The sequence below is a fragment of the Sinocyclocheilus anshuiensis genome, unplaced genomic scaffold (assembly GCF_001515605.1).
Source record: "Sinocyclocheilus anshuiensis isolate Anshui unplaced genomic scaffold, SAMN03320099.WGS_v1.1 scaffold1401, whole genome shotgun sequence".
NCBI lineage: Eukaryota > Metazoa > Chordata > Actinopteri > Cypriniformes > Cyprinidae > Sinocyclocheilus > Sinocyclocheilus anshuiensis.
The window spans coordinates 37,905-63,115 of NW_015552627.1; the positions used below are offsets into that span (position 1 = coordinate 37,905).

The following is a 25,211-nucleotide window of genomic DNA, read 5'->3' on the forward strand; positions in this document are numbered from 1 at the left end:
TGTGTGTGTGTGTGTGTGTGTGTTATGTGAGCCTGTTGTAGTTTGCTGGTCAGCCAGGCCCATCGGCGCCTGGCGCCGGGGGGGAAGGTCATTTACTTGTCTTTGGAAACTGTTTGAAGTCAGTTGGGGAGATGATAGGGGTAGACTGCTTAGCATCTCCTTGATAGTGGGGAGAATTATTTGGCAATTTAGCACCTATATAAATGCATGATCTGTGGCCAGGACTGTAATTTATATGCAAATGTCAAAGGCTAAAAGGGGTCTCTTAAGCCATAAACCCCAAAGACCATCCATGATTTTAAGCAGACGCTACAGAACTGATTTACTGGAGTTTCAGGTTTTTTACAGGGATGAATTCACTTTTTCAGCGCACACACAATGTTACTCAGTCAGTTCACTTCTTCTCAGCACGCTCTCTATCTGAACAGCATTATGGGCAATGTTGTCTTAAAGGGGAACAGCCCATTAAATTACTATATAAACTGTTTCTGTTCTTATTATTGATTAATTTAAGTCACAACACCCCCATGGGGGGCCCCATGGATCCATGGATGTTTTTCTCTGTAACTGAAGTCCAACTGTTGCAGTCTGCCTCCAACACAGAGCGATTCATCAGAATCAAGGAAAGGTTTCAAATCTCTGATTTTGTAATCTGAATTCAGGGTTTTTCCAGCTTTTAGCAAACTAATCTCATGACTAAAGCTGCAAACTTGTGTCACTTTGGTCCAGTACTTCTCTGCCTCAAACATTTCTTCAGCAGTCAACTCACCTTGTCTCTTTGAGCTTGAACTTGCATTGTGCACGAACCTCTTAATCCAAGCAGTGACCCGCAATACCTTCTTCAGTTTACTGTACTTCAGTAAATCTAGCACAGGTTCTGTTTCACTTTGGTCGCTGCTGCTGCTGAGTTGCACACTGATCTGCTGAACTTGTTTTAGCTCATTACTCACATCTTCAACACTCTGATCTTCATCAATTTCCTCAGACAGATTTGGTGTAGTCAGAAATGGGGGTCCTTTCCACCACAGTTCGCTTTCCTTCAGGTTAGCTGCAGTCTGACCTCTGTTAGGGAGATCTGCTAGATTGGCCTTACCTTTACAGTGAGACCACATTGCAGGGTTGGTTAAGGACTGTATTTCAGCTACTCTGTTTGACACAAACTGTTTCATTTGTGAGCTGGACTGCGAATCCACTGTAGCACGATCATTGAATCTGTTCACAGGTGAACCTGTCGGAGCTCCATATTCAAAGGCTTTAGCAAGTTGTTTCCTAGGGTGCGTCTCAATCAGTAGTAAGGGCACTGATCAGGGAGTCGGCCATTTTAAGGACTGTATCAATCGCGAAATCCTTCCAGTGCACCGGAACGTTCGCTCCCTGAAAAAGAACATGTAACAGAACGATGTGTTTAAAGAGAATAAAAAACAATATTAATTAGATTGGTCCTGCCTGTTGTTTATTAATTCCAGTGATGATGTTGTAAGGATGAAAGAACCTTGATCGCCTGAGAAACAGGCAATACAAACATACAAAGGCATCTTCGAGACACCCAACAGAGTGGAGGTGCAGGAAACTTCCTTCCCTTCTGTCCATTTGTTTCTTTTTAAATCCCTTGACCCATCCTTCCTTCTATTCGGTGTGCTCAAAATGATTATATGAAAATGCCAATGCAAATGAACTAACAGTCATGTCTGGTATCATTTGAAATGTCTCAGTGCGACTGTCTCATTTATACAGAAGTAAACTAAAAGTTAATAAAGATTTGAAGATTTAGAGATATTTTGCTTACTGTAATGGGTGTGCCCTCTCCCAGGGTCTTTCATGCAAATTATCTTCTGTTCTCATTGAGGTGTAAACTACCCAGGTCTGGGACCGGGGTTAATGCAAATTCCAATTGTTTGTACATGCCTCCATTTGGGGGATGTTTTATCTTGGTTTTGCATTTAAAGGATTGCAGCAAAAGGGTCAGGGCGATTCTGTAACCAGAAAGCCCGTAGTGTGGTGTGTGTCTCTGCACTCCATACTATGTATTTTCCAAGGTCAGGTATGCACCTTTTACTCTTAGATTTATCCTTGAGAATTTGATGTCTTGTATTGATTTGATATTTTTGAATTGGCTATGTAATTGGCATAATACATATTTATCTTACTGATAATAAATTGTTACATTTGATTTTATTCTGATTTACTCTGAAATTATTGACTTTAGTAGATTACGTTGTATCCTTGTTACTGCATTTCCTGCATCAGGTTAGTAACAGACTAACTGTATCTTTAGAGATCCAGCTAACACTTGGTATTAGTTCAAGTGTACTTAGATTGTAAGGGCTTATAGGGACTTTCCATTTAGGTCAACTGGATGTTGTTCGAGCAACCTAAATAGGGTAAGCGTACATGTAAGTGTACATGGGGAAACCATGGCATGACCATACCAAAACTACTATCTAGGAAATTAATGTTGGTCGGCTTATATCTATAATAGTGGTCGTGACCTCTGACTAGAAATAATGTTGCTTTATTCAAGTGTGTACAAATCAATGGGGGCTAATTAAAAGTAGGGTAAACGTACCTATTAAGCTCAAGTACCCATTAAGCAGACTTCCATATTTGAGCTCAGATTATAAAAAGAAAAAATAATGTATTATCATACTTGATGTCTTAACCAATTGATGTGTTTGTTACTACATACCTCCTATAATTTCAAATCAATAAGATCATTGGACACTGAGATATGTGTCTCCATGTGTTCACACTGTCTGGCAGCCATTTTGAAAGCTGTCTAAAAACTTTCACCAAAAGAGGAGCCCCTTAAATGTGCATTTTTTTAGACGTTTAAGCCTTTATTTTGGATAAGTTTCACTACTTACTGTAAAATTAAGAGATTAATGTTTAGACTTTTGCATATTATAACCTGGAACGTAGATGTGGGAAATAATTACAGTTAGATCCAAAAGATAGTTTTAGAAGCATAGCGCAGATGCTACAGGACACAGTTAGCTGACTAGCTGTATTAGATTGTGTGCTACGCTAATATATTACTTCACAGGCATCACTGGCCTGTACTTTTACATTCATAATATTATAAATTACAGTTTATGGCTGGTCTGTTGTCGTACACTGCTGTAATTTTTAAAGATTGCATATTATTATAAGGTGAGCTTAAAGGGTACACTACTATGAAAATCACAGCTTCAGTGTGACTTCAATAAGAAAAAGTATAATTTCATAGATATTGTTAATAATAGTTGTTCATATTAAAATATGTATGAACTTAATACGTGACCTAGACTATTTATTTAGCAAAATCCTGTCATTTTAATTAATATTGCATGAAATTTATTAAAAATTGTTGCTGCTCCAATTAAGCTCAGTGTGCTCTCTTTAAGCTCTTCCACATTGAACGTCTATGTAAATACTTCATAAACAGACTTTAAATATTAACTGATGGTTGTCACTTTAAATTAATCTTTATAAAATGATTAATAACTTATTTTCACATCTTTAAGATGACAAAATCTAGATGTTCAAGTTCAAGTTCATTTTATTTGTATAGCACATTTACAGCAGCCGCTAGGCTGACCAAAGTGCTTTACAGAAGAGAAATTTATAAAAACATACACAGAAAACAAGCCAAATAAAAATATGAACAACCCATTAAAAAATTACCGAATAACAGTAATCAATACACTAAGGAAAACAGATAGGTTTTTAGCAGGGACTTAAAGACAGGCAGAGAAGGGGCCATTCTAATTTCTAAAGGCAGGGTATTCCAAAGCCGTGGCCCTGCCACCGCAAATGCACGCTCCCCTCTACGCTTAAGTCTAACATGTGGAACTACCAACAAAGCCTGGTCGCAAGATCTTAGGCTTCTAGATGGAGTGTATAAATGAAGAAGTTCAGAGAGGTAGACAGGAGCTAGGTTATGTAACGATTTAAAAACAAAGAGTAGAATTTTGAAGTCTATTCTCTGATGAACCGGCAACCAGTGTAGAGATCTGAGAATTGGAGTAATGTGTTCATGTTTGCGACACTTCAGAAGAAGTCTGGCAACAGCGTTTTGGACTAGCTGGAGGCACGCAATTTGAGATTGAGATATACCGCAATATAAGGAATTGCAGTAATCTAGTCGAGATGTAACAAACGCATGAACAGCCATTTCTAGAGTTTTTGGAGTGAGAGAGTCTCTGATTTTAGACAGTAGACGAAGTTGATAAAAACTGGATCCGATAACGGAGGAGATATGTTTATCAAATTTTAAATGCTGGTCGACAAGAACACCTAGGTTCCGCACCTGTGAAGATCTAAAAACGGATAAACTGTCCAAATCAGGGCGTATATACTGAGAATTCTCATTAGAACCAAAAACAATTACTTCGGTCTTGTCTTCATTTAGGGAGAGAAAATTTTGGGCGAGCCATAATTTAACCTCCTCTAAGCATTGCTGAAGAGAGGTAATCGCTGCGGAATTGTTTCTTTTGATTGGTAGATAGATTTGAGTATCGTCTGCATAGAAATGAAAAGAGACACCATGTTTCCTTAGAATAGAGCCCAGAGGTAAACTCTAGATGTAACTATAGTTCATGCCCAAAGATGAAAGAGGCATGCCGTTCGAACAAAGAAGGAGCCATCAGAAGCCTGCTGTATCTGTCCATGAAAAAAAGTGACTAAAGGCTGGAATAAACTACATGACTTTAATTTGAACAGATTTTTAAAACACCAGTGCATGACGTGATCCTCAGTCATTTAGGGCATGATGGCTAGTTTTCCTTTGTGACTTCTAAATAGTCACAAGGAAATCTGGCCATCATACACTAAATGACTGAGGATCACACACTACCAGACTTTAAATTCCTTCCGATCACAACAAACTCATCCAGAAATGTGTGCATTGTTGCTAGGAGACACGTGAAATTAAATTAAATTCAATTCAATTCAATTAAAACAATATGTGTTCTAAAATCGGCTGAAAATATTAAACACGTTTGATCTCCTTCGACTGGATGGAATCAAAGTCTGAAGCTAAAAAATCAGGTGATTTCATGATTTTCTATTAGATATGTCAGCTCAAATCTACAGACTGGCTCTGACCTTTGGCAACTAGCATCAACTTCTCCAGACTGTAAATCTGTGGAAAATCGGGGCAAAAATCGTGCAGTGTTTACGAGACTATAGATAAGTTGACATCAATTTAATAAGAGGCTCCATAATGAGGCTAGTTTCTGTGTTCATCCCCATGAATTTATTGGATTGTTTTATTTAATTTTTGAATTTGTGTTACTTACCTGAACGTGTACTAGTCTAGATGTTGTAATGTGCTTAAATGACACTTCATTATTAATATATAACTGATCAAATTGAGTGCCTTGTTGCTTGATTTTAGTGTTCTGTTTTTTTGTGATTGACTTTGTATCTTCAAATTAAAAAAAATTAAATTATTCTTTAAAAAGTTTGTTTAAAATAAACAAGAATTTGTAGTAAAACATGGTGTGAGCTTAATGGGAACAGGGGTGTGCTTAAAGGGGACCAAAATGTACCCATTAAGCACAGCCAGACTTCTTGCATTTAAATCTTAATCAAAATGCTTTTGTCATTTAAAATAAAATATTTTTGTGTGAGAGATTCATATTTTATTTTAACATAACTTTTTGTACTGAAACCAATATCTTGTGCACTAAAAATGTCTCAATGTAGATTTTGGTGAGCTTAATAGTTACGTTTACCCTACTTTTAGAATGAGCAAGCATAGGAGCGGCCTTCTAAAGTATTAACCAATTACCTCTGTCTAATAACCAAAACTGACGAGAATGTGACCGTAAGATATGCTAACGGCCGAAGCGATATCTTTGAGTGACATGAGCACCCGAATGAACGAGTACAATAATATTAAATAATAAATAGAATAATCAGATGTCTAGATAAATTATCCTATAAATGATCAATAATAATTTACATTTTAACTCAAATGTGAGGTCATAATAAAATGGAGTCAGATTAGAATTGAATTTAAATTGAATAACTTTGCGCGCTGAAAACACTGAACACACAAGAAACCTTCAGCCACTACTGGATACCTTCCTTGGGCCAAGTGCGTGGACCTTACAACGTTCTACTATGTTGTCTGTTGACATTGTATGTAATCATGTCACTGGAATTCAAGTGATCACTGTCCCAACGTGCAGTGAGTCAGGGAACTTACCAGTGACTGAATTCGTGTACACGATATGATGTTTCATTAACAAGGTTCGGGAGGAGCACGATCAGATACAGCACTTTGGTTCCAGTCGTGGTGTTGAAAGTGCTTTATAAATAAAGTTTGAGTTGAGTTGAGTTGAGTTGAGATAATCAATCAGTCTGGCCCAGGTGGAGCTCGTCAGCTAATCACCTGAACAAGCACAATACGTATATATACAGCCAACTTACCTCTGTTCCACGACAGTTTTCCAGCATCCCGGACCAACACCTCACTCTTAATCTAATTTCATCCCATTCTTGGGATGGGGCGGGGGAGTTCTCTGGGTTCAGGCTCTATCCCGAGCTTGGAGCCCTCCCTCTGGACAACATGCCAAATATGCTACCAATTGCTCAATCATATTATATGTTAGTGCGAACTCGTGAGCTACTAATTCACGAGCTTGGGAGCTAGGGAGCTGATTGAGATGCACCCCTAGTCTTGCTCCAAACACTGCTCCCATCAACTCAAGACGCGGCAGGGACATCTTCTTCAGTGGGGCTATCCTGGACTTTGAAGCGACGAGGCATGTAGTCTTTGTTCCATCATCCACCTCTCATAGCATGTATGCAACTGTACTGTAAGCTTTCTCGCTTATGTCACAGAACACGTGAAGTTGTTGTGCATCGTGCTTGTGTTCAGATTTGATTCCATACCAGCGGGGGATGACTATGTGGTGGATCTGTGGAAATTCTGAACACCACCTTTGCCATTCTTGTGCAAGATCTGTAGGCAGCTCCTCATCCCAGCCGAGACTTTGTATCCACGTCTCTTGAAAAAGGCATTTCACACGCACAGTGAAAGGGGTTAGAAAGCCTATTGGGTCGAATATGCGAGCAGAGAGTTTCAGAACACTCCTTTTGGTGTTCTCTAGTTTTGCTACAGCATCCAGCAATGCAGTCGGATCAAAGACGAAATCATCCGCTTCAGTCCTACACACCAAGCCTAGCACCTTCAGTACAGCTCCTGGTGTCTCTGTCTCTGGTGCAAGTTCATTCATTGTTGTTTTCCATTTCTCCTTCAACTCTGGACAGTTTGTTGTCCATTTGCAAAGGTCCATGCCAGCTGTGGACATAATCTGTTTGGCATTAGCAGTTATGGAGAAAGCATTCTCAACGTCACTTGTACTTGAGATTAAGTCATCGACATAAAGTGATTCCTTTATTATCTTTACTACCTCAGAAAGTTGGGCTTCATATTTCTTCAAGTTTTTTCTCACTGTAGCTGCGAGGAGAAATGGGCTGGGGGAGACTCCAAACACCACCCTCGTCATCCCTAGCACACGCTGCTTCTCACTTATGTCTTCATGAGGCGGTGCAGTGAGCCAGAGGAAACGCACCACATCTCGGTCCTTCTTAGCAAGAGAAATCCGCAAGAAAGCCTTTTTGATATCTGCTGTAAATTCAATCGCATGCATTCTGAATTTTATAATATACTGAGCAGATCTGGATTCAGGTTAGGACCAGTAAGCAGACAGTCATTAAGTAATGGAAAGTCTGTCATGTGATGAGGCATCAAACACTACTCTGAGTTTTGTTGTTACCTTGTCTTCGCAGTGAACAGCATGATGAGGCATGTAGTATTTCACAGGGGTCGGAGATGACTCCTCCTCCACCGCTTCTTCGACAATGCCCTGCTCAAGGTAATCATTCACAACTTCATTATATTGGCGACACAGAACTACATCTGACTGCAACTTTCTCTTAAGGCCTTCGAATCTTTTCCTTGCAATTCTATAGTTGTCTGGTTGTTCTGACTTGTCAGTTTCATATCTTCCGTCTTTGTACTGACTGTCTTTTCAAATTTGTGAGGAGCCTCCTCTTCCTCAGGACTGTCTGTCTGCTTCGTGGTGATACCGAGAGTCTCTATTTCCCAGAAGGCATTCAGACGCTGTGAAACCAGTGTGTCTTCAGTAACTTGTACTTGCATGCAGGCTGCATCAGCAACACTGGACATTTTGACTGGGCCTTGCACTGACCATCCAAAGATGCTCTCAACGGCTACAAGTGCGTCTGTAATTCTTTCTACTTGGCCTGACACTATACGCCAGTAGTAATCGGCACCAATCAGCATCAACAACTCTGTATCATAAGTGCCATCGTCTGTGTAATCTGCTAACTGCAAGCCTTTTCGTTCCAGCTCTGCTTGGATGTGCTCACCTGGGATCTTCATCACGGCAGTGCACACTTGGGGTGTCTCAAGCGCTTATATTTCAATTTTCTGCCCCTTCTTCCAGACGTTCTGCAGACTTAATTTCACTGTGTTGTGCTTTGCTGTAACTGGTGCTGCAGAGCCAAAAGTATGAAGAGTGACTGTTTCTTGCTTGATCACAGGTAACTTTAAAGCTTTTACTGTGTTCTCACTGATGAAGCTTTTCTGACTGCCTCCATCCAGTAAGCAGCAAATGCTTCTACATCCACCAGGTCCTTCTGCTTAGGTTGTTCTGTTTAGCGGGCTATATCTTTACTGAATGTGAAGCAAAGGAACAAACTACATTGTCCTTGTTGTCATCAGTGTCAGATGTACATGTCTCTCTTTTCTCACGTACAGCACTGTGGTGTCGGTCTCCACATACATTACAGCACAATTTAGTCTTATAGAATCTTGCGATGTGCTTTGGCCCAAGGCACACAAAGCATCGTCCCATCTTCATCAGTTTGTCCTTTCGTGCAGCAATATCAGTTTCGGGACACAGTTCTGTTTTGTGTGCTGCACTCTCACAGAAAAGGCAGTTCTGTATTCTTTGACTGGTGGTTTGCAGTACTGCAGCTGATGGCATGTTGTGCTTTCTGTGCTTCATTTCAAATTATGTGTCTTGTCCTTTAGCTGGTTTCTGATAGCTTTGACTGTCTCTGGAATTACTTCCAGAAGTGGAGACTTAATCAGCTGCATGGTTCTTTCTCTGCTCAGAATCTCTTTCTGCAGGAATTCCATCATTTCTGAGACTTTCCATTCATCGCTGGTTCTTCTCTGACGGCTGTACTGGAGAGTAATGTCGTCTGGAATCATCTGTAGCAGAACAGGGCACAACAAGCTGCAATACGCCTCTGATGCGACACCCAGCGATTCTAAGCTGTGGATATGTACTTCACATTCATCATAAAGTTGTCTCAGAACAGTGACGTCATTAGATTTCTTTACTGGGCAGAGATTCAGCAGTTTGGTCATGTGTGCGTTAATAAGCAGGTCCTTTCTTCCGAACCGATTTTGCAGCAGCTCGATTGTGTGATCATAATTACTGTCTGTTAACATCAGTACCACTATTGCCTTAGAAGCAGCGCCAGTTAGATACATCTTTAAGTAATTAAACTTCTCTGTTTTGCTCAGTGCATCATTGTGAATAGCGGTTTCAAACTGATTCCAAAAGTCTTGCCATTTACTGATTTCACCGTTAAACTTGTCAATAATCAACTTGGGCAACTTAACTGTTTGTCTGATCAGCGAGGGCTCTGTGCTGCTCGGTCTGCTGCTTTCCCGGTTTCTCTGTATCACTCGGTGCGTGTGTGATTTCGCGGTGATGACTCGCTCTTTATAATCCTCAACATCAGCAATTTCATTCTCCAAATCATCGGTGTCCGTCCCTTCCTCGATTCTGACATCCAACTCAAGCAGCATTTCCTCTTTTTCAGATAACAGGGCTAACAGTTCACGTAGTCAGTAAATGACTGGATCTTCTTTGTCTACTTCTGTGGAAGCGCGTACAGCGCTCTGTTTTCTGAGTAGTCTTTCAAGTCGCTCCGCCATTTCGGGTGTTGTTTGCTAGTTTCCTGGGTTTCGGCACCAGACGCTTTGTCGTGATTTCTTCACTAAACAAGCAATAATGACTCGTGACGACTTGGATTAAAAACAAAAGAACTGATTTATTGGCGTTTCAGGTTTTTTACAGGGATGAATTCACTTTTGCAGTGCACACACACAACGTTACTCAGTCAGTTCACTTCTTCTCAGCGAGCTCTCTATCTGAACAGCATTATGGGTAATGTTTCCTAAAGGGGAAGAGCCAAATAAATTACTATATAAACTGTTTCTGTTCTTATTATTGAAAACAATGAATTAAACATTATACTAAGCATTTATGACTAATATTAATCTAATTTAAGTCACAACAGGTACATTTATTGTAGAAATGCTTATGCATTCTTGTAAAATAATATGTGACAAGCAACTTGTACTGATGGGGTAGGAGGGTGGAATTAATCTCTGATCAGGACCAAATGATCAAATAAACCAGTCTCAAAATATATTATAAAAATGTTTATTGTTTGCACTGTCTGCTAATTGCATCATTTATATGTATGTTTTACCCCTTCCACATTTGTGTTTTGTTATTTTTGCAGAAACAGTGTAAGGGGCAGGTTCTCCTGGACCTGGTGTGTGAACATCTAAACTTGTTGGAAAAGGACTATTTCGGCTTGACCTTCAGTGATTCTGACAGCCAAAAGGTCAGAGAGCTATTCCAAATGCTTCAGTTTTATCCCACAGAATAGAAGACTCACAAATAATATCTCTGCAAGATCACTTGTATCACAATTAAATGAGATGTAAGCATATAATTAATAATAATAATAATAATAATAATAATTTGCAGATAGGTAAGGAAAATGAACTTAATTCAAGATTCAAGCTAACATCTGAAGACTCAAGCAGCTACTTTTTTGTCTCACTCTCCAGTCGGTCATCAGTCTATGGAAGAAAAATAATGACAAATGTCTTTGAAACAAAAAAAAGCATGTTGAATTGCACTAACTGAAAAAAATAATGCTCTGCATAAACAATGCTTGCATTTGAATGCCTTGTATTTTCAGGGCTTGCATTTTTAGGGGCTGAAATTTGACATAATTGTTTATTTAAACTGTGAATATTTGAATTCAAAACATTTCACACACATTGAATTAAAAATTCAATAATTAATATTCACCTTCCAGAATTCACTTCCAAAATATTCAGTCTGTTTAAAAAGATGGTGATTTTCAGGCGATTTGTGGAAGATTTTCGCTTCCACAAATTCAGTGGTTAAAATTCGGCAGAAATTTCAGCATTTCACATCCGGGAAGCGCAAGAATAGCAGTAGAGTATCGATGCATGATCTCCTTCTGCTGTTAGTTGCTCACCTGCAGGAGGTGCAAGCAGCTGTTGATGAAGACCAAAGCAACAGGTGGATGAAGTCATTCATTTAAAAAAACTGATTTGCAGCAATGGAGCAAGGGTACATAGAAGTTATGATGATCAGGGCCAGTATGTATATGTGGAAAAGCTGACTGTGTGTACGTTTAATTCAACATCTTCGCTGTTACTCGTTTCCCCGTGTAGCAGCTTTCTCTACCGCAAAGGAGATTATAATGCTATTTTACCCGACGCTGATGTACAGAACTAACATTACATCGGAGGAAGATATTGCTTTCGGTTGCTTAGTTTCCTTAACTTTGTATCATGGCTTGTGTGATGCTTTGCTGCAATACAGGGGTTTCCCCCGTGTGTACGTTTAATTCAACATCTTCGCTGTTACTCGTTTCCCCGTGTAGCAGCTTTCTCTACCGCAAAGGAGATTATAATGCTATTTTACCCGACGTTGATGTACATTACATCTGAGGAGACATATATTGTATTCAGTTGCTTAGTTTCCTTAACTATGGCTTGTGTGACACTGGGCTGTAATATTGGGGTTTCCCTCATACGTCACACTCCAGCGTTCCCTAACATTGCCTAAAGGCTGATTTATACTAATTTATACTGATTTATACTTACTGCCTCTACACCGCAGGCTATGTGTCAGTTTTCATTTATACTTCTGTGTCGTTGTCCGCGTCGACATGCAGTTACACATGCAGACCGCTAGTTTGCAGTGTCCATGGCATGTTTCTGGTGTAACCCCTATTATCAAGGCAAAAGCCAAAGAAGAAGCAGCTTGACGGAGAAGCATCAGCAGTGACGGCGGTAAATAAATATCCAAGAACAGATAATGTATTTAAAACTACAAAAAGGAGATGACAACTGAACAGGAGAAGATGGCATTCTTTCAGTCTCCACAAGGAATTGTACAATGGCAGAACAACATTGTTTGTCGTGGACAACTAAGTGATGTATGTTGTATAATAAATGATAAGACACTTTTTCTTTGCTTTGTTTTATTTTAAATAAGAAGGTGTAACATTAAAGTATATTAAAATGCAAAAAACACAAAACTGAAATACATACGGAGGGAGGGGGAGGGGTTCTAGCAGACCAATCACAGCTCTTGCGGTCCACGTAGAATTGACACGCCTTTACATTTTTACATTTGTGCGTGCTACACGTTGGCGTAGCTACGGTGTAGGTTCGACGCAGAAGTATAAATTGGGCTTAACATGAAAAATGCTAAACGCGCCTCAGTGAACTAATACAGCGATATAAAAAAGACCTCAGATCTCAGAATACACCTGATGCAAACTATATACAGGTAATCAAATGAGGTCAGAAGAACGCAACAAAATGCAACATTTTCTTTAAACGCTTTTCTAGCGCATTGAGCTGCTGGATTCAGTTAAGCTTAAATTCCTGTCTGCTAAGACAGTGCTCCTGACCGCGTTCACTTCCATCAAGAGGGTCGGGGACCTCCAAGCCTTTTCGGTGAGCGAAGAGTGCCTTGTGTTTGGGCCGGCCTACTCTCACGTTGTCCTGAGACCCCGGCCTGGATACGTGCCCAAGGTTCCCATCACGCCTTTTCGCGAGGTGAACCTGCAAGCACTGCCCTCGGAGGTGGCAGATCTAGCCTTGGTGTTGCTGTGTTCCGTAAGAGTGTCGCACATATATGTGGACCGCACTTGGAGTTGCAGAAGCTCTGAGCAGCTCTTGTCTGCTACGGAGGACTTGACTTAAGTCGTAACTTAATATAATAACTGCGTACTGCAAGTGAATGATGCACTGTAGTGCCATCCTAAACAAGAACCCTCTAACACTAGCGTTCTCTTTTCTTTTTCTATTCCATCTACTTGTTTACTTTTTATTTATTTTGACCCTCTAACTGGCACGCCCTTGGACTGCCCCTGTGTTCCTGTGTTGCGTTTTGCTCCCAATGTGCTCCGTGACCCAGTTTCTCCCTTGTTGATTATGTTTATTGATTTCAGGTGTTTCTCGTTGAGTCTCTCGTTTAGTCATGTATTTAAAGAGTGTTCTGTTCCTTGGTTACTTACGTCATTCAATGTCTCCTCCGATCCCAATGGTCCCTGCCTTTTTGTTTATTAAAGTCTGTCTGTTTGGGTTTACACCTGCGTCTCCTCGTCTCCTCATTCCGTGCTCTAAAGGGTTGTGAAAGAACACCAGACAAACCCACATACAGTAAGCGGTGCCCCTTCTCCCCGTTTTGGTTTCCGTTTTTGAAAGTTTTTCTTTTTCCGTTCCCTGTGGGTATGGAAACCGCCGCAAGATTCGCTGCCTTAACCCGTAAGGACCTTCCTTTTGTGGAGTATGCCAGGGAATTCTGTGGGCTCGCCGTCTTAACGGCATTGGACGATGCCACACTGAATTCTTTGTTCTGGATCGGGGCCAACTACCATCTCCCCGTTGACCTCCCAGACACCACGGGACTGGGCTGGAGGGAAGGGATCCTCCGGTGCCTGGAGAGCGTCCGGCCCCGATCCAGAACCGCTCCGTTGTCAAGCCTGCCAGCTGCTGCACTCTCAAGCCCGCCGGCCGCTCCATCATCAAGTCCGTTAGCCGCTCCACTTTCAAGCCTGCCGGCCGATTCACTCCCAAGCCCTCAGCTGACAGCAGCTGTCTCCCTCAACTCAAACCAATGGAGGAATCTGAGGAGGAAAAGACTGTTAGCTCGAGCCCCTGAGTCAGCTCCAGTGTCGGCTCCATCCCCCGAGTCCGCTCAAGTGTCGGCTCCAGCCCCTGAGCTTGCTCCAGTGTGGGCTCCAGTTCCCACGTCCAGCCCAAAGAGGGGTCCTGTTCCCAAGTTCAGCCCAGAGTGGGCTCCTGTTCCCAAGTTCAGCCCAGAGTGGGCTCCTGTTCCCAAGTTAAGCCCAGAGTGGGCTCCTGTTCCCAAGTTCAGCCCAGAGTGTGCTCCTGTTCCCAAGTTAAGCCCAGAGAGGGATCCTGTTCCCAAGTTAAGCCCAGAGTGGGCTCCTGTTCCCACGTCCAGCCCAGAGAGGGCTGTGGTTCCCACGTCCATTCCAGAGGGGGCTCCTGTTCCCAAGTTAAGCCCAGAGAGGGCCTCAGAACCCGAAATTTCCGCCAAGGAATTTGTTTTTTGGGGTGGCTATAGGCCTCGGAGTCCGCTCCGCCATGGCCCCCTGAACTGCCTGCTCCACCATGGCTCCCTAGTCTGCCTGCTCCGCCATGGCTCCCTAGTCTGCCTGCTCCACCATGGTTCCCTAGTCTGCCTGCTCCGCCATGGCTCCCCGAGCTGCCTGCTCCGCCATGGCTCCCTGAACTGCCTGATCCGCCATGGGTCCCGGAACGGGTACCACCCTGGAGGCCTTCCGTCCGTGTAAGCCTGTCCCTAGAAGCCCCCAGAGCACCCTCTATTCTATTTCTATTCTACTACTTGTTTCCTTTTTAATTAAAAAAATGTACCCTCTAACACCAGCGTTCTCTTTTCTTTTTCTATTCCATCTACTTGCTTTCTTTTTATTTATAATAAAAAATGACCCTCTAACACTAGCATTATCTACTCTTTTTCTATTCTCTTGACTTGTTTTCTTTATATTTATTTTAAAAAATGACCCTCTAACACTAGCGTTCTCTTTTCTTTTTATCATAAAAAAATTAAAAAAAAATTTAAAAACCCTTATGTGGTGCTATGTGTACTGTGTTAGACTAACCAAGACTTGTCACAGCACTTACATATTATTGCTCTTTTGTTGGTTTTGATAGCTTCTATTGTCCTCATTTGTAAGTCACTTTGGGTAAATGCGTCTGCTAAATGACTAAATGTAAATGTAGTAGTAGTAGTAATAAAAATAATAATAACAATAAAGACAGGTTTGTGTTCCTCATCATATCACACAAGGAATTGAAACACTAAACTCTATGCAAACCTGCAATAATAAGGAATTTTAACTATCCCCAGACTTTTGTGTAAGGTGTAGACTTAACATTAGACATTAAAAATGAAAGAAAATATTCAGTGGTTCAAAACAGCTTTTTCTATACATGCAAATCTGAACAAATGATAGAAAATACATCAATGAGGGATTGGCTCCAAGGGACGATTCACCGTGGCAACAGCACCCGACAAAAAGACGTCCGCGTGCTACCGAGTCAATGCGTAACTTTAATTCTTAATAACTGTTTCTAACTTAAAGGAGTAGTTCACTTCCAGAATGAAAGTTCTGTCATCATTTACTCACCCTCAACTTGTTCCAAACCTGTATGAGTTTCTTTCTTCTGTTGAACACGAAGATATTTTGAAAAATGTTGGTATCCGAACAGTTGATGAGCACCATTGACTTCCATAGTAGGAAAAGAATACTATGGAAGTCAATTGTGCTCATCAACTGTTCGGATACCAACATTTTTCAAAATATCTTTATTTGTGTTCAACAGAAGAAAGAAACTCATACAGGTTTGGAACAAGTGGAGGTTGAGTAAATGATGACAGAATTTACATTCTGGAAGTGAACTACTCCTTTAATAACTGTTATAATATCAACGGTGAAAACTGTAAATTATTGAACTAATATTCATTTGAAATGTATCCCATGGCAAAAAAAGGGAAAAAGACAGAAAAAAATAAACAAGAACATGGCAGCAGCTATAAAATGAAGCATAAAAACACAATTCAATCAAGGTAAAGCTTTAAGCATGAAAGGTTCATGGATGTAGGCTGAATGACTTTACAAACATTTGGCATTAAATATCATTCAATGTCTATTTCAGTGCGTTGCAGCTTTTTCCACATAGTCTAACACTCTTTTCACATAATTAAATATTCTCTAATCCAACCTGTTACATTTATAAAATTAACTACTGACTACTATTAACTACTACCTCTGAGGCAGAGGCTCGCAAAAAGGGGGAGAACCGCGGCGGAACAGGGAGCTCGGGGAGCCATGGAGGAGCAGACAGTCCAGGAGGCCATGGCAGTGCAGGGGAGTCGGGAGGCCATGGCGGAGCAGGGAATTCAGGAGGCCATGGCGGATCAGCCTCCAAGGCCGCTGCCCCAGCCTCTACGGCTTGAACCCTATAACCCCCCCCCCAAAATACTTGTTGGAAATATCAACCCCTGAGGCCCTCCGTGGGCCTGACTCGGGTACTGTGGCCCTCCCTGGGCTTGATTTGGGGACTGGAGCCCTCCTAGGGCTGGACATGGGAACTGGAGCCCTTTCTGTGCTAGACTTGGGGACTGGAGCCCTTTCTGTGCTAGATTCGGGGACTGGAGCCCTCTCTGGGCTAAACTCGGGGACTGGAGCCCTCTCTGGGCTAAACTAGGGGACTGGAGCTCTCTCCGGGCTAGACTCAGGGACTGGTGCCCTCTTTGGGCTGGATTCGGGGGCTGGATCCCACACTGGAGCGGGCTCTGGGGCTGGAGCCGACACTGGAGCGAGCTCTGGGGCTGGAGCCGAGACTGGAGTGAGCTCTGGGGCTGGAGTCGACACTGGAGCGAGCTCAGGGGCTGGAGCCGACACTGGAGCGGACTCATGGGCTCGAGCCAACAATCGCTTCCTCCTTAAATTCTTTCCTTGATTTGGGGTTAAGGATTGTGCAGCTGTTAGCTGAGGGCTTGAGCGTGAACCGACCGACGGGCTTGACATTGGCGTGGCCGGCAGGCTGGTTCTGGCTCGGGCCCGACCCCTAGACTGAGGTGCGGCCGGAAGGCTTGGGAATGCCAAGGCCAGCGGGCAGGTTCTGGTTCAGGGCCGGACGCTCTCCAGACACCGGAGGATCGCTCCCCTCCAGCTTAGTCCCGTGGTGTCTGGGAGGTCCACTGGGCGATGGTAATTGGCCCCATGCCAGAACAGGGAGTTGATGGTGGCGTCATCTAAAGAGAACTCAGCACATCCGCAGACATCCGCAGAACTCCCAGGCATACTCAACGAAGGGGAGATCACTACGGGCTAGGGCAATGAATCGAGCCGCGATCTCCATAATCGCGGGGGGAAAAAGGAAAACAAAAAACGTTCAACACGAAAACAAAAACGAGGAGAAGGGCAAAAACGCTTACTGTTATTGGTCCGGTTTTCTGTCACGATCGCTACTGTGAGGAGCGAGGAACGAGGAGACAAGGAGAAAACTTAAAACAAGCAGACTTTAATGGACATCCATGGAACAAGGAACACACATGTAGCGGGGAGAGACGACATTCAATACCAGACGACGAAACTTAGAACTGGACTCACTATAAATACACAGGACTTGACAAGGGGAAGACGAGAAACACCTGGGATCAATAACCATAATTAAACATGAGGGAAAACTGGGTCATGGAGCACGTGGGGGAGGAGAACACGAGACACAGGACTGACAGGTGTAAAAAAAAAATTATAATAACATAAGGTATTTAGTCTTGTTTCCATGAAGGGAAAAAACTAATTTAAGTGCATTTTTCATATTTTGCAAATTATCTGCCAATGGGGTAAGACATTAAAAATATGCTTGTTTCCGTTTGCATTAAGATTATTTTTCTTACCCTATGGCGGACAATTTTACATGTTTCACGTAAAATGCACTAAAAAGGAAAATCCCCCAGGAAACAAGACTAAATATCTTAGACCATTTTTCATCTATAGAAAATGCATCTTAACTTAAGAATTTTTAGATATTTGTACTTGAAATAAGACAAAAATACTCAGTAAGAAAAGCAATTTTGCAGCGTGAATGAATGAATAAGGCATTTAAACATTGCTTACACTTTAAAAAGGGGGAGGAGACGAAAAGAAACTCTGGGTTTACCGAAGAAAACCTGCTCCCAACCAGGTTAGGTTCACAGAGTAAGTTACCATGGTAACTGACTCTGAGTATTAGTTACCTCGCTTTCAGAAACGGGCTTGACTTACCCTGCTTTCCCGGGTTTGACAAACCTCCCATTTTGAAACGGAAAATGCAGAGTTTCCCTTATTTCAGGGTTTACATACTCAAGAGTTTTCACTTAACCTCCTTTCTGAAACGGGCCCCTGATCACAATTCCTCGATGGACTCAGAATAATGGTTAATAATTAAGATCTCTGTGAGATCTCTGTTTAAAATACAGACTTGTATGGATGTGATTTTCTCACTTTTTTTAGTATGTAACTTTAGTATATGTTTCTATGGTTCCAGTCGACCTTATGCTGAAGATCATGCAGATGTACATATGTGCATTGATCTCTTCTGGTCTTACATGATGTTCTAAATACAAAGCATATCATTTACACTTAAAGCCACAGTGGGAAAGACAGATGTTGAGATTTGCATTAATCTCCTTCTACAAATTTTGTCTCTCAATTCAGACATATAGAGAAACAGAGACCAACCATTCTTGAACAGACCAAATTATTCTTAAACACATTCTTAAACAATAAGGCAGTATGGACTTAATTTTGCTCTAAGATTTAGTTGTTTCTGTTGTGTTTTGCAGAACTGGTTGGACCTGTCCAAAGAGATCAAGAAACAGATGAGAAGTGAGTATCACTCATATGAATGGATATGTCATGTAAACTGGTCTGTCATGTAAAATGTTTAACCACAAAATTCTGTCGGCACCGATTGCCTATTGGGCAGTGCGCCGACAACTAACGCCATTGCGTTTCGGGCATCCCAAGTTTGAATCCAGACTCAAGGACCTTTCCCAATCCTGCCCCCCTCTCTCTCCCCCACTTCGCTTCCTGTCATACACTATCCTGTTGTTATAAAGGCAAAATGCCAAAAATAAATCTTAAAAAAAAAAAAAAAAATCAGAATATACAAAGGCCCGCATATGACATACAGGGGAAAAAAGTTAATTGTGTGCACGACTTAATTTGCTCCCCCGTTTTACTAAATCATGTGCACAACTTACTAACTCATTCCCTCCTTTTAAGTAAAACATGCACACAATATAATAATTTGCTCGCTAGATTTGATTCAACTAAAACATGCCCATGATTTAGTAATGTCTTACGCATGATTCAGTAAAATGAGGGAACAAATTATGATGTTGTGCAAGATTTAGTTAAACAAGGGAACGAATTATTATTTTGTGTGCACAAATTAGTAGATAGATAGATAGATAGATAGATAGATAGATAGATAGATAGATAGATAGATTGCACATGGTCCCTGAAAGTCCAGTAAAAAAATAAGTAGATAAATAAAATGAATAACAAGTCATACCAAAATATTACCTCAACATTTTGCCTGAAATAAGTCATCTGCTGCAACTGCCCCTCTGACTAATCCAGATGTTATAAAGAGGATGTTCAGCATTGTCCAGTATTGCCTGCAATTTTCTCCTCGTACATCTCTACATTACCAATTCCACACAGTCCAAACTCCTGCAGTCACTGGTCTTAAGAAGCGAAGAAGTAATCGCTCCATGGTTTTCATAATGTGCAAAGTGAGTGCAACTAGTCTGAAATCATTAATCTCCTTCAGGCGCCCTGCTTTAGGTACTGGCACAAGACATGTTGTTTTCCACAGCAGCGGCACCTTCCCTGTCTGTACGCTGATATTGAAAATCCTCTGAAGAGGTTTGGCTAGTTGGGCTGCACATTCCTTAAGCAATCTCAGACACACACCATCTGGACCCACCGCTTTCCCTGGGCACATCCTTCCAAGCTCTGACCTCACCTCTTCTACTGTAAAGGTCAGGGAGTGGGAGCCAGGTTTGTAGGTAGTTGAGCCGACAGAACAAGAAGTAGAGGATCCACAGTGGTTCCTAAAAGGAGGGTGATTGAATAGTGGGACGATTTATAGCTGCTGTAGAAGGTTAGCGACCGCGAGGAGAAGTAGGTCCTTCAGAAGCGTCAAACTTGCTGTAAAACAGGTTAAACTCATTGGCCCTGTCCAAGTCACCCTCTGTTGTCTGGCTGTTCTTCTTATAGCCAGTAATATTCATGCTTCTCCAGGCCTCTCTGATGTTATTATGCTGCAGCTTCTTCTCTACTTTCTTTTTGTATTCCAGTTTAGCCTGCTTTAGACTCTTCTTCAGCTCATGTTGAACACACTTCTTCTCTCTGTCTTCTTCTCTAAATGCCTGCTTTTTCTGATTGAGCAGCACCTTAATGTTGTTAGTGATCCAAGGTTTATTGTTAGGAAAACAGCGTACAGTCCTTGCTGGCAGTGTCCCAACAAAAATTCATATAATCAGTGTACCTACTGTTTTCCTTTGACTCTTTGAGTACATTCCATTCAGTGCATTCAAAATAGTCCTTAAGTGACTCACTGGCCTCCCATGTCCACTTCCTCAAAGTACGATTTGTAGCAGGCAATTTCTTTACACAAGGTTTGTATGTGGGTTGGAGGAAGACCAGATTATGGTCTGATTTCCAAAGTGGTGGTTGGGCTATAGCACTATAAGCCTCCTTGACATTTGCATGCAACAGATTTAATATCTTATTTTCCCTTGTGAGACAGTCAATATACTGTATAAAACCAGTCAATTTTGAGTATTGATGGCAGAAATGGCTTGTATCTCCACTTCTTGCCTCTCTATTTTTACTTTAGCTTAGCCCCAGCTCTGCAGCCATGGTAAATCTTCTGCAGTATGCAATGTTTAGCTCCGCATCTTGAACTTCTCAGCGCCTAAAGATCCCTCATATGCACCAGTCTTGACTGCTGCATCACTCATAAGAAAAGAAAAAGCACACAAACACAAACAAAAATGCACACACTGGATAAGAGCTACTTGGACATGCTGCCACTCAGCACAGCGGAGGTGCACATTATGAAGAGGCAGAAATTAAAATGAGGGAACAATTTATTATATTGTGCACACAATTTAACATTTTTTTCCTGCATGTCATGTGTGGGGCTCCGTATGACTTGGCTCTGTGTTAATTTATGAGTTTAATTTAAATTATATTGGGCTTGAATTTAAATGACAGGAAGAGAAATTAATTGAATTGCATTCGTTAATTTTCTTTTCTTTTGTAGGAACCCAAAGCTACGTAATGAAGCAATGAGAACACATCAGTGGTCACAAGCTCTGAAGCCCTATAAAATCATGCTAAATTAATTGGCTGATGGTGCTAAAGCACTGCTCATAAGGTGCTGCATCACAGTGCCCTTAAAAGTGAATGTTTGGCACCATCATTTCAGATTTTTTTAATCAGTGCATGATAGTTTAAGCTTGTTTTGTCTACCAACTCACATTCAAGCATATTTAATTTCCCAACTTGAGTGCAAAATGATGTTTAGAATATGTCTCTCTTATCCATGCACTTTATTGTCAGCAAAGACACATACAGCATGTGTCTCCTATTTGGGGGTCGATCATGCAGAGGTCACTTTAGAGGAATCTGGAAGCCCATAGTACGAGTTGCTGAGTATGTCTTGATTACATCACGGGTGTGCACGGGTAGCCACCCAGCTACTAGCACCACATGGCCCATCAGCGAGCACATGGGGAACCTGAAGCTACCGCTTTCTCCATCTTCTGACCAGCTTTTCTGTCTCAGGTGGAGGATCAGGGTGGAGGATGTAGAAACAAATGCCATGTCTACTGTGGTGTTGGAGTCTGAACAGCTCAATGAAAGCCGTGACTAGGACCTCCCAGTGGAAGGGTCCCTACTCCTTCTGCAACTTTCTCAGATTTCCTGAATGTGATTCATTTCATTTAATTTTAATTTATGCATTTAGCAGACGCTTTTATCCAAAGCGACTTACAGTGCATTCAGGCTATACATTTTTTACCAGTATGTGTGTTCCCTGGGGATTGAACCCACAACCTTTTGAGCTGCTAACACAATGCTCTACCACTGAGCCACAGGAACATATGATTACATACCCAGTTTAGAAGCTGCATCTCAAATTGCCAGAAAATCTTTTTGATTACATTTTTTTTTCTGCTGGACCAGAGCGCAACCACACCTCGCAAGGCTGTTTCCCTTTTCTCCAGATCTCAACCATAAGGTTTCAAGATCCTGGTCATATTTAGCTAAAATTACTAAACAAGGTGGCAGCAGACTTCACCTACGCCTGCCACACTGTGGCTTCAGGTCACACAGCATTGGCTCTGCAGACCCTGGAGGTCATGCAGGTTGATGAGGTTCATGGATAAGGTGCTGGATTGGGTTCTGAGGCCATTCATGAGTTCTGTAGGGCATTGAATTTGGCGCTTAGGCCATGAAGCACATTGCATGCTCAGTGAGCACAGCATGGCAATGATGGTTGCAGAGATGGCTCTGTATTGGCAGTCTGAACTTTGGTATCTCTCCAGGACAGTGTACCGTGGGAGATTTTGCATCAGAAGGACATGTTGTCTGAAGCCCAGGGCACATTTGTCACATCTAGTCAGAACTTTAAAAGGCTGGGAGTTTGGCCCCAAAATGAGACACTTTATTATTAGATGGGTTGTCCTGAGCTCTGGCAGGTTAGGCTAATGTTGACCAGACAGGTACATTTTTGCCAAGAAACTTGAGACTTTCGCATTGGTTGTTGGATGTGATTTTGCTGGGGTCTATGAGGCGCCTGGATTGCCTTCATCTCTGGATATTCGGACGCATTCTGCTTGAATTTTGGCATCTACATGGGCCCTTGCTAGAGGTACCTATTTACAGGGCATTTGTATGGTGGATATTGGTCCTCTCCCCATACTTCAGATTTTATAACCTGTATTACGAATAAGCTTCTACAAATGGTTTGAATGTGTGAGGCTATATCTTTCCCATTGTGTGATTATGCAGTATTGAGTTCCTACTCAATGTAAGCCTAGTTTCCTGAGTGGGAATGAGAAGCTGTGTAGCTGCCTATACTCTGTTGCAGCGTAGGTAAGGTTATTGCACTCAACACACTCTTAGAAGGGCTATATGGTGCATCTCCTTTTTTACTTTTACATCTCTGCTAAAGTATTAGTACCATCAGCCAAATAATTGCTGTGATTATTCAGAGCCCTGACCTTGTGACCACTGATATCTTCCCATTGTGTCATTATATGGCATTTCGTTCCTACTTAGTAATACAGTAACCTAGACATTTTGCAATAAAACATAAATATCTACATCATTAATTTAAAATAATTATGCCTAATTATTCCGATATGTAGAATACATTTAACCCAACTGATTTTACATAACTGTAAAGTTACTTTCAGTACCGCAAAACAATTAAGATAACAAACATTTTTAAGACCTTTCTAAATTTGATTTAGAAAAATCACACAAATCGGATTCACTCAAACAATTAGCCTATGTTTACAGCCCTGTCTTGTTCAGTACTGATCTGACATTCACTTGCTCTGAACTTTGGTTTTATTTGCTACAGGCAAAAGCCACTTAAATGCTATCCAACCATGAGAAAAAAATCAGTTTATCAGTCTATCACTCTGCAAGCATGTTGTGTTTTTTTTGCTCTCACTTTGTATGTTTTTACAGCATCTTCTTGGCAATTTAATTTTGCTGTCAAGTTTTATCCACCGGACCCCTCCCAGTTAATGGAAGACATTACAAGGTGAGTAGAGTTAAATGCTACAGCTATTTCTCAATGTATATGTTTTGTTTTTGTATTTTTTGGGAAGTACCAATATGTAGAAAGCAGGATAGCTGATATATGCATAACTTAATATGACATACATAAAATTCCTAATATAATTGAAAGCATTTTGTTTATGTGTGTAACTTTGGTTCCTTGAGTTGGTTTACTCAACACTGTGTCAGTCTGATGCTATGCGAACACTATAACACAACGCCATACTACGAAGTGATCAGCAATTTATTACCCTGTGAGTAAACAAGTCAATATCAAAACTACAAAACCTGCTAAAGTTCATAATTTAGAGGCCTAACCTGCTGTCACCCAAATACCTGCCAAAGACACTCTTGTAGCCAAAACCTCTTGTAGAGTGCACACAAAAGTACCTCACACACCTCATAGGCCTTTAAAATCGTATCTCTCACAAAATGCAACATTCTTGGCTTGGTAGCCACAAAACCTTTGTTACAACCACCAAAACAAATGAACAATTGGTCATTGTAAATCTTCATTCAGCACCCTAACAGAGCAAAGCTTGTGCAATCACTCGCTCTTCCACGACACAAAGGGTGAAGGAAAGACTGCAGCACAACAACTTGACAGCAAAACAGAGTTGAAGCAACTTTGGGAAGATAACCAAGACTTGGCCGCAAACGTTTAAAAGCAAAATCCATACAGCAAGAGCTCATAGACAAAGCCTGAAAATCTTTAAATGCCAAGGACACATGCTTAGCCATCTCACCACATGCACAAACCTAAAGAAAGGCAATTAACAAACATTAGCTGTGCAGCAATAGCCTCTACATAAACCAGTGGAAGACAATTACCGCTCTGACTTATCATGTCACCTAGCAGAATGTAATTATCTCCTCACCAAACCTCTTTCCAGAGACCTTGGCATTAGTGTGCATTGTCAGTATATGATTATCTTATTTGCATTTGATTTAGTATAGCTGATGCCAATAACAAATAATCATTATTCAGGTTCTCCACTTTATTAATCCAGAGAAACCATTTATTTTTTCCATAATATAACATGTAACTGATATACAGTAGTAACATCCAACTCTATTACTTGCATTTATCAATCTTATGCATTTTACTTCCTTAATGGTATTCATTAAGTAGTTGTTAGCAACTCTTGCATATCCTTTTAATAAATCCCCTTTTATTACTTGTGTCTTCCTTGTGTTTATAATACAGTAACTACTAGTTTCTCTCAAACCCTTGTCAGATGACAAGCTCCCTCTAATTTATATAATTTTTATTAATTGAACAATCTTCCATGATTGTATTTGTTTGCCAATGACTGCTTGGCTGCCACAATATTATGAAGGAGTCTTGTGAGCCAGATCACTACATTGGGGGAAGTCGTGGCCTAATGGTTAGAGAGTCAGACTCATAACCCAAAGGTTGA

The 25,211-nt window shown here is 41.3% G+C and overlaps 1 protein-coding gene across 2 annotated transcripts in view; it reads left to right on the plus strand.

Moving 5' to 3' along the window:
* Positions 1-25,211, plus strand: part of LOC107666579 (band 4.1-like protein 1) — a 193,851-nt gene that overhangs the window by 32,330 nt on the left and 136,310 nt on the right. For both annotated transcript variants that reach the window (XM_016457986.1, XM_016457988.1), the window contains exons 4-6: positions 10,564-10,668; positions 18,765-18,807; positions 23,698-23,773. In XM_016457986.1, the coding sequence (XP_016313472.1) occupies positions 10,564-10,668; positions 18,765-18,807; positions 23,698-23,773 (224 nt within the window). The remainder of the gene's footprint in view (positions 1-10,563; positions 10,669-18,764; positions 18,808-23,697; positions 23,774-25,211) is intronic.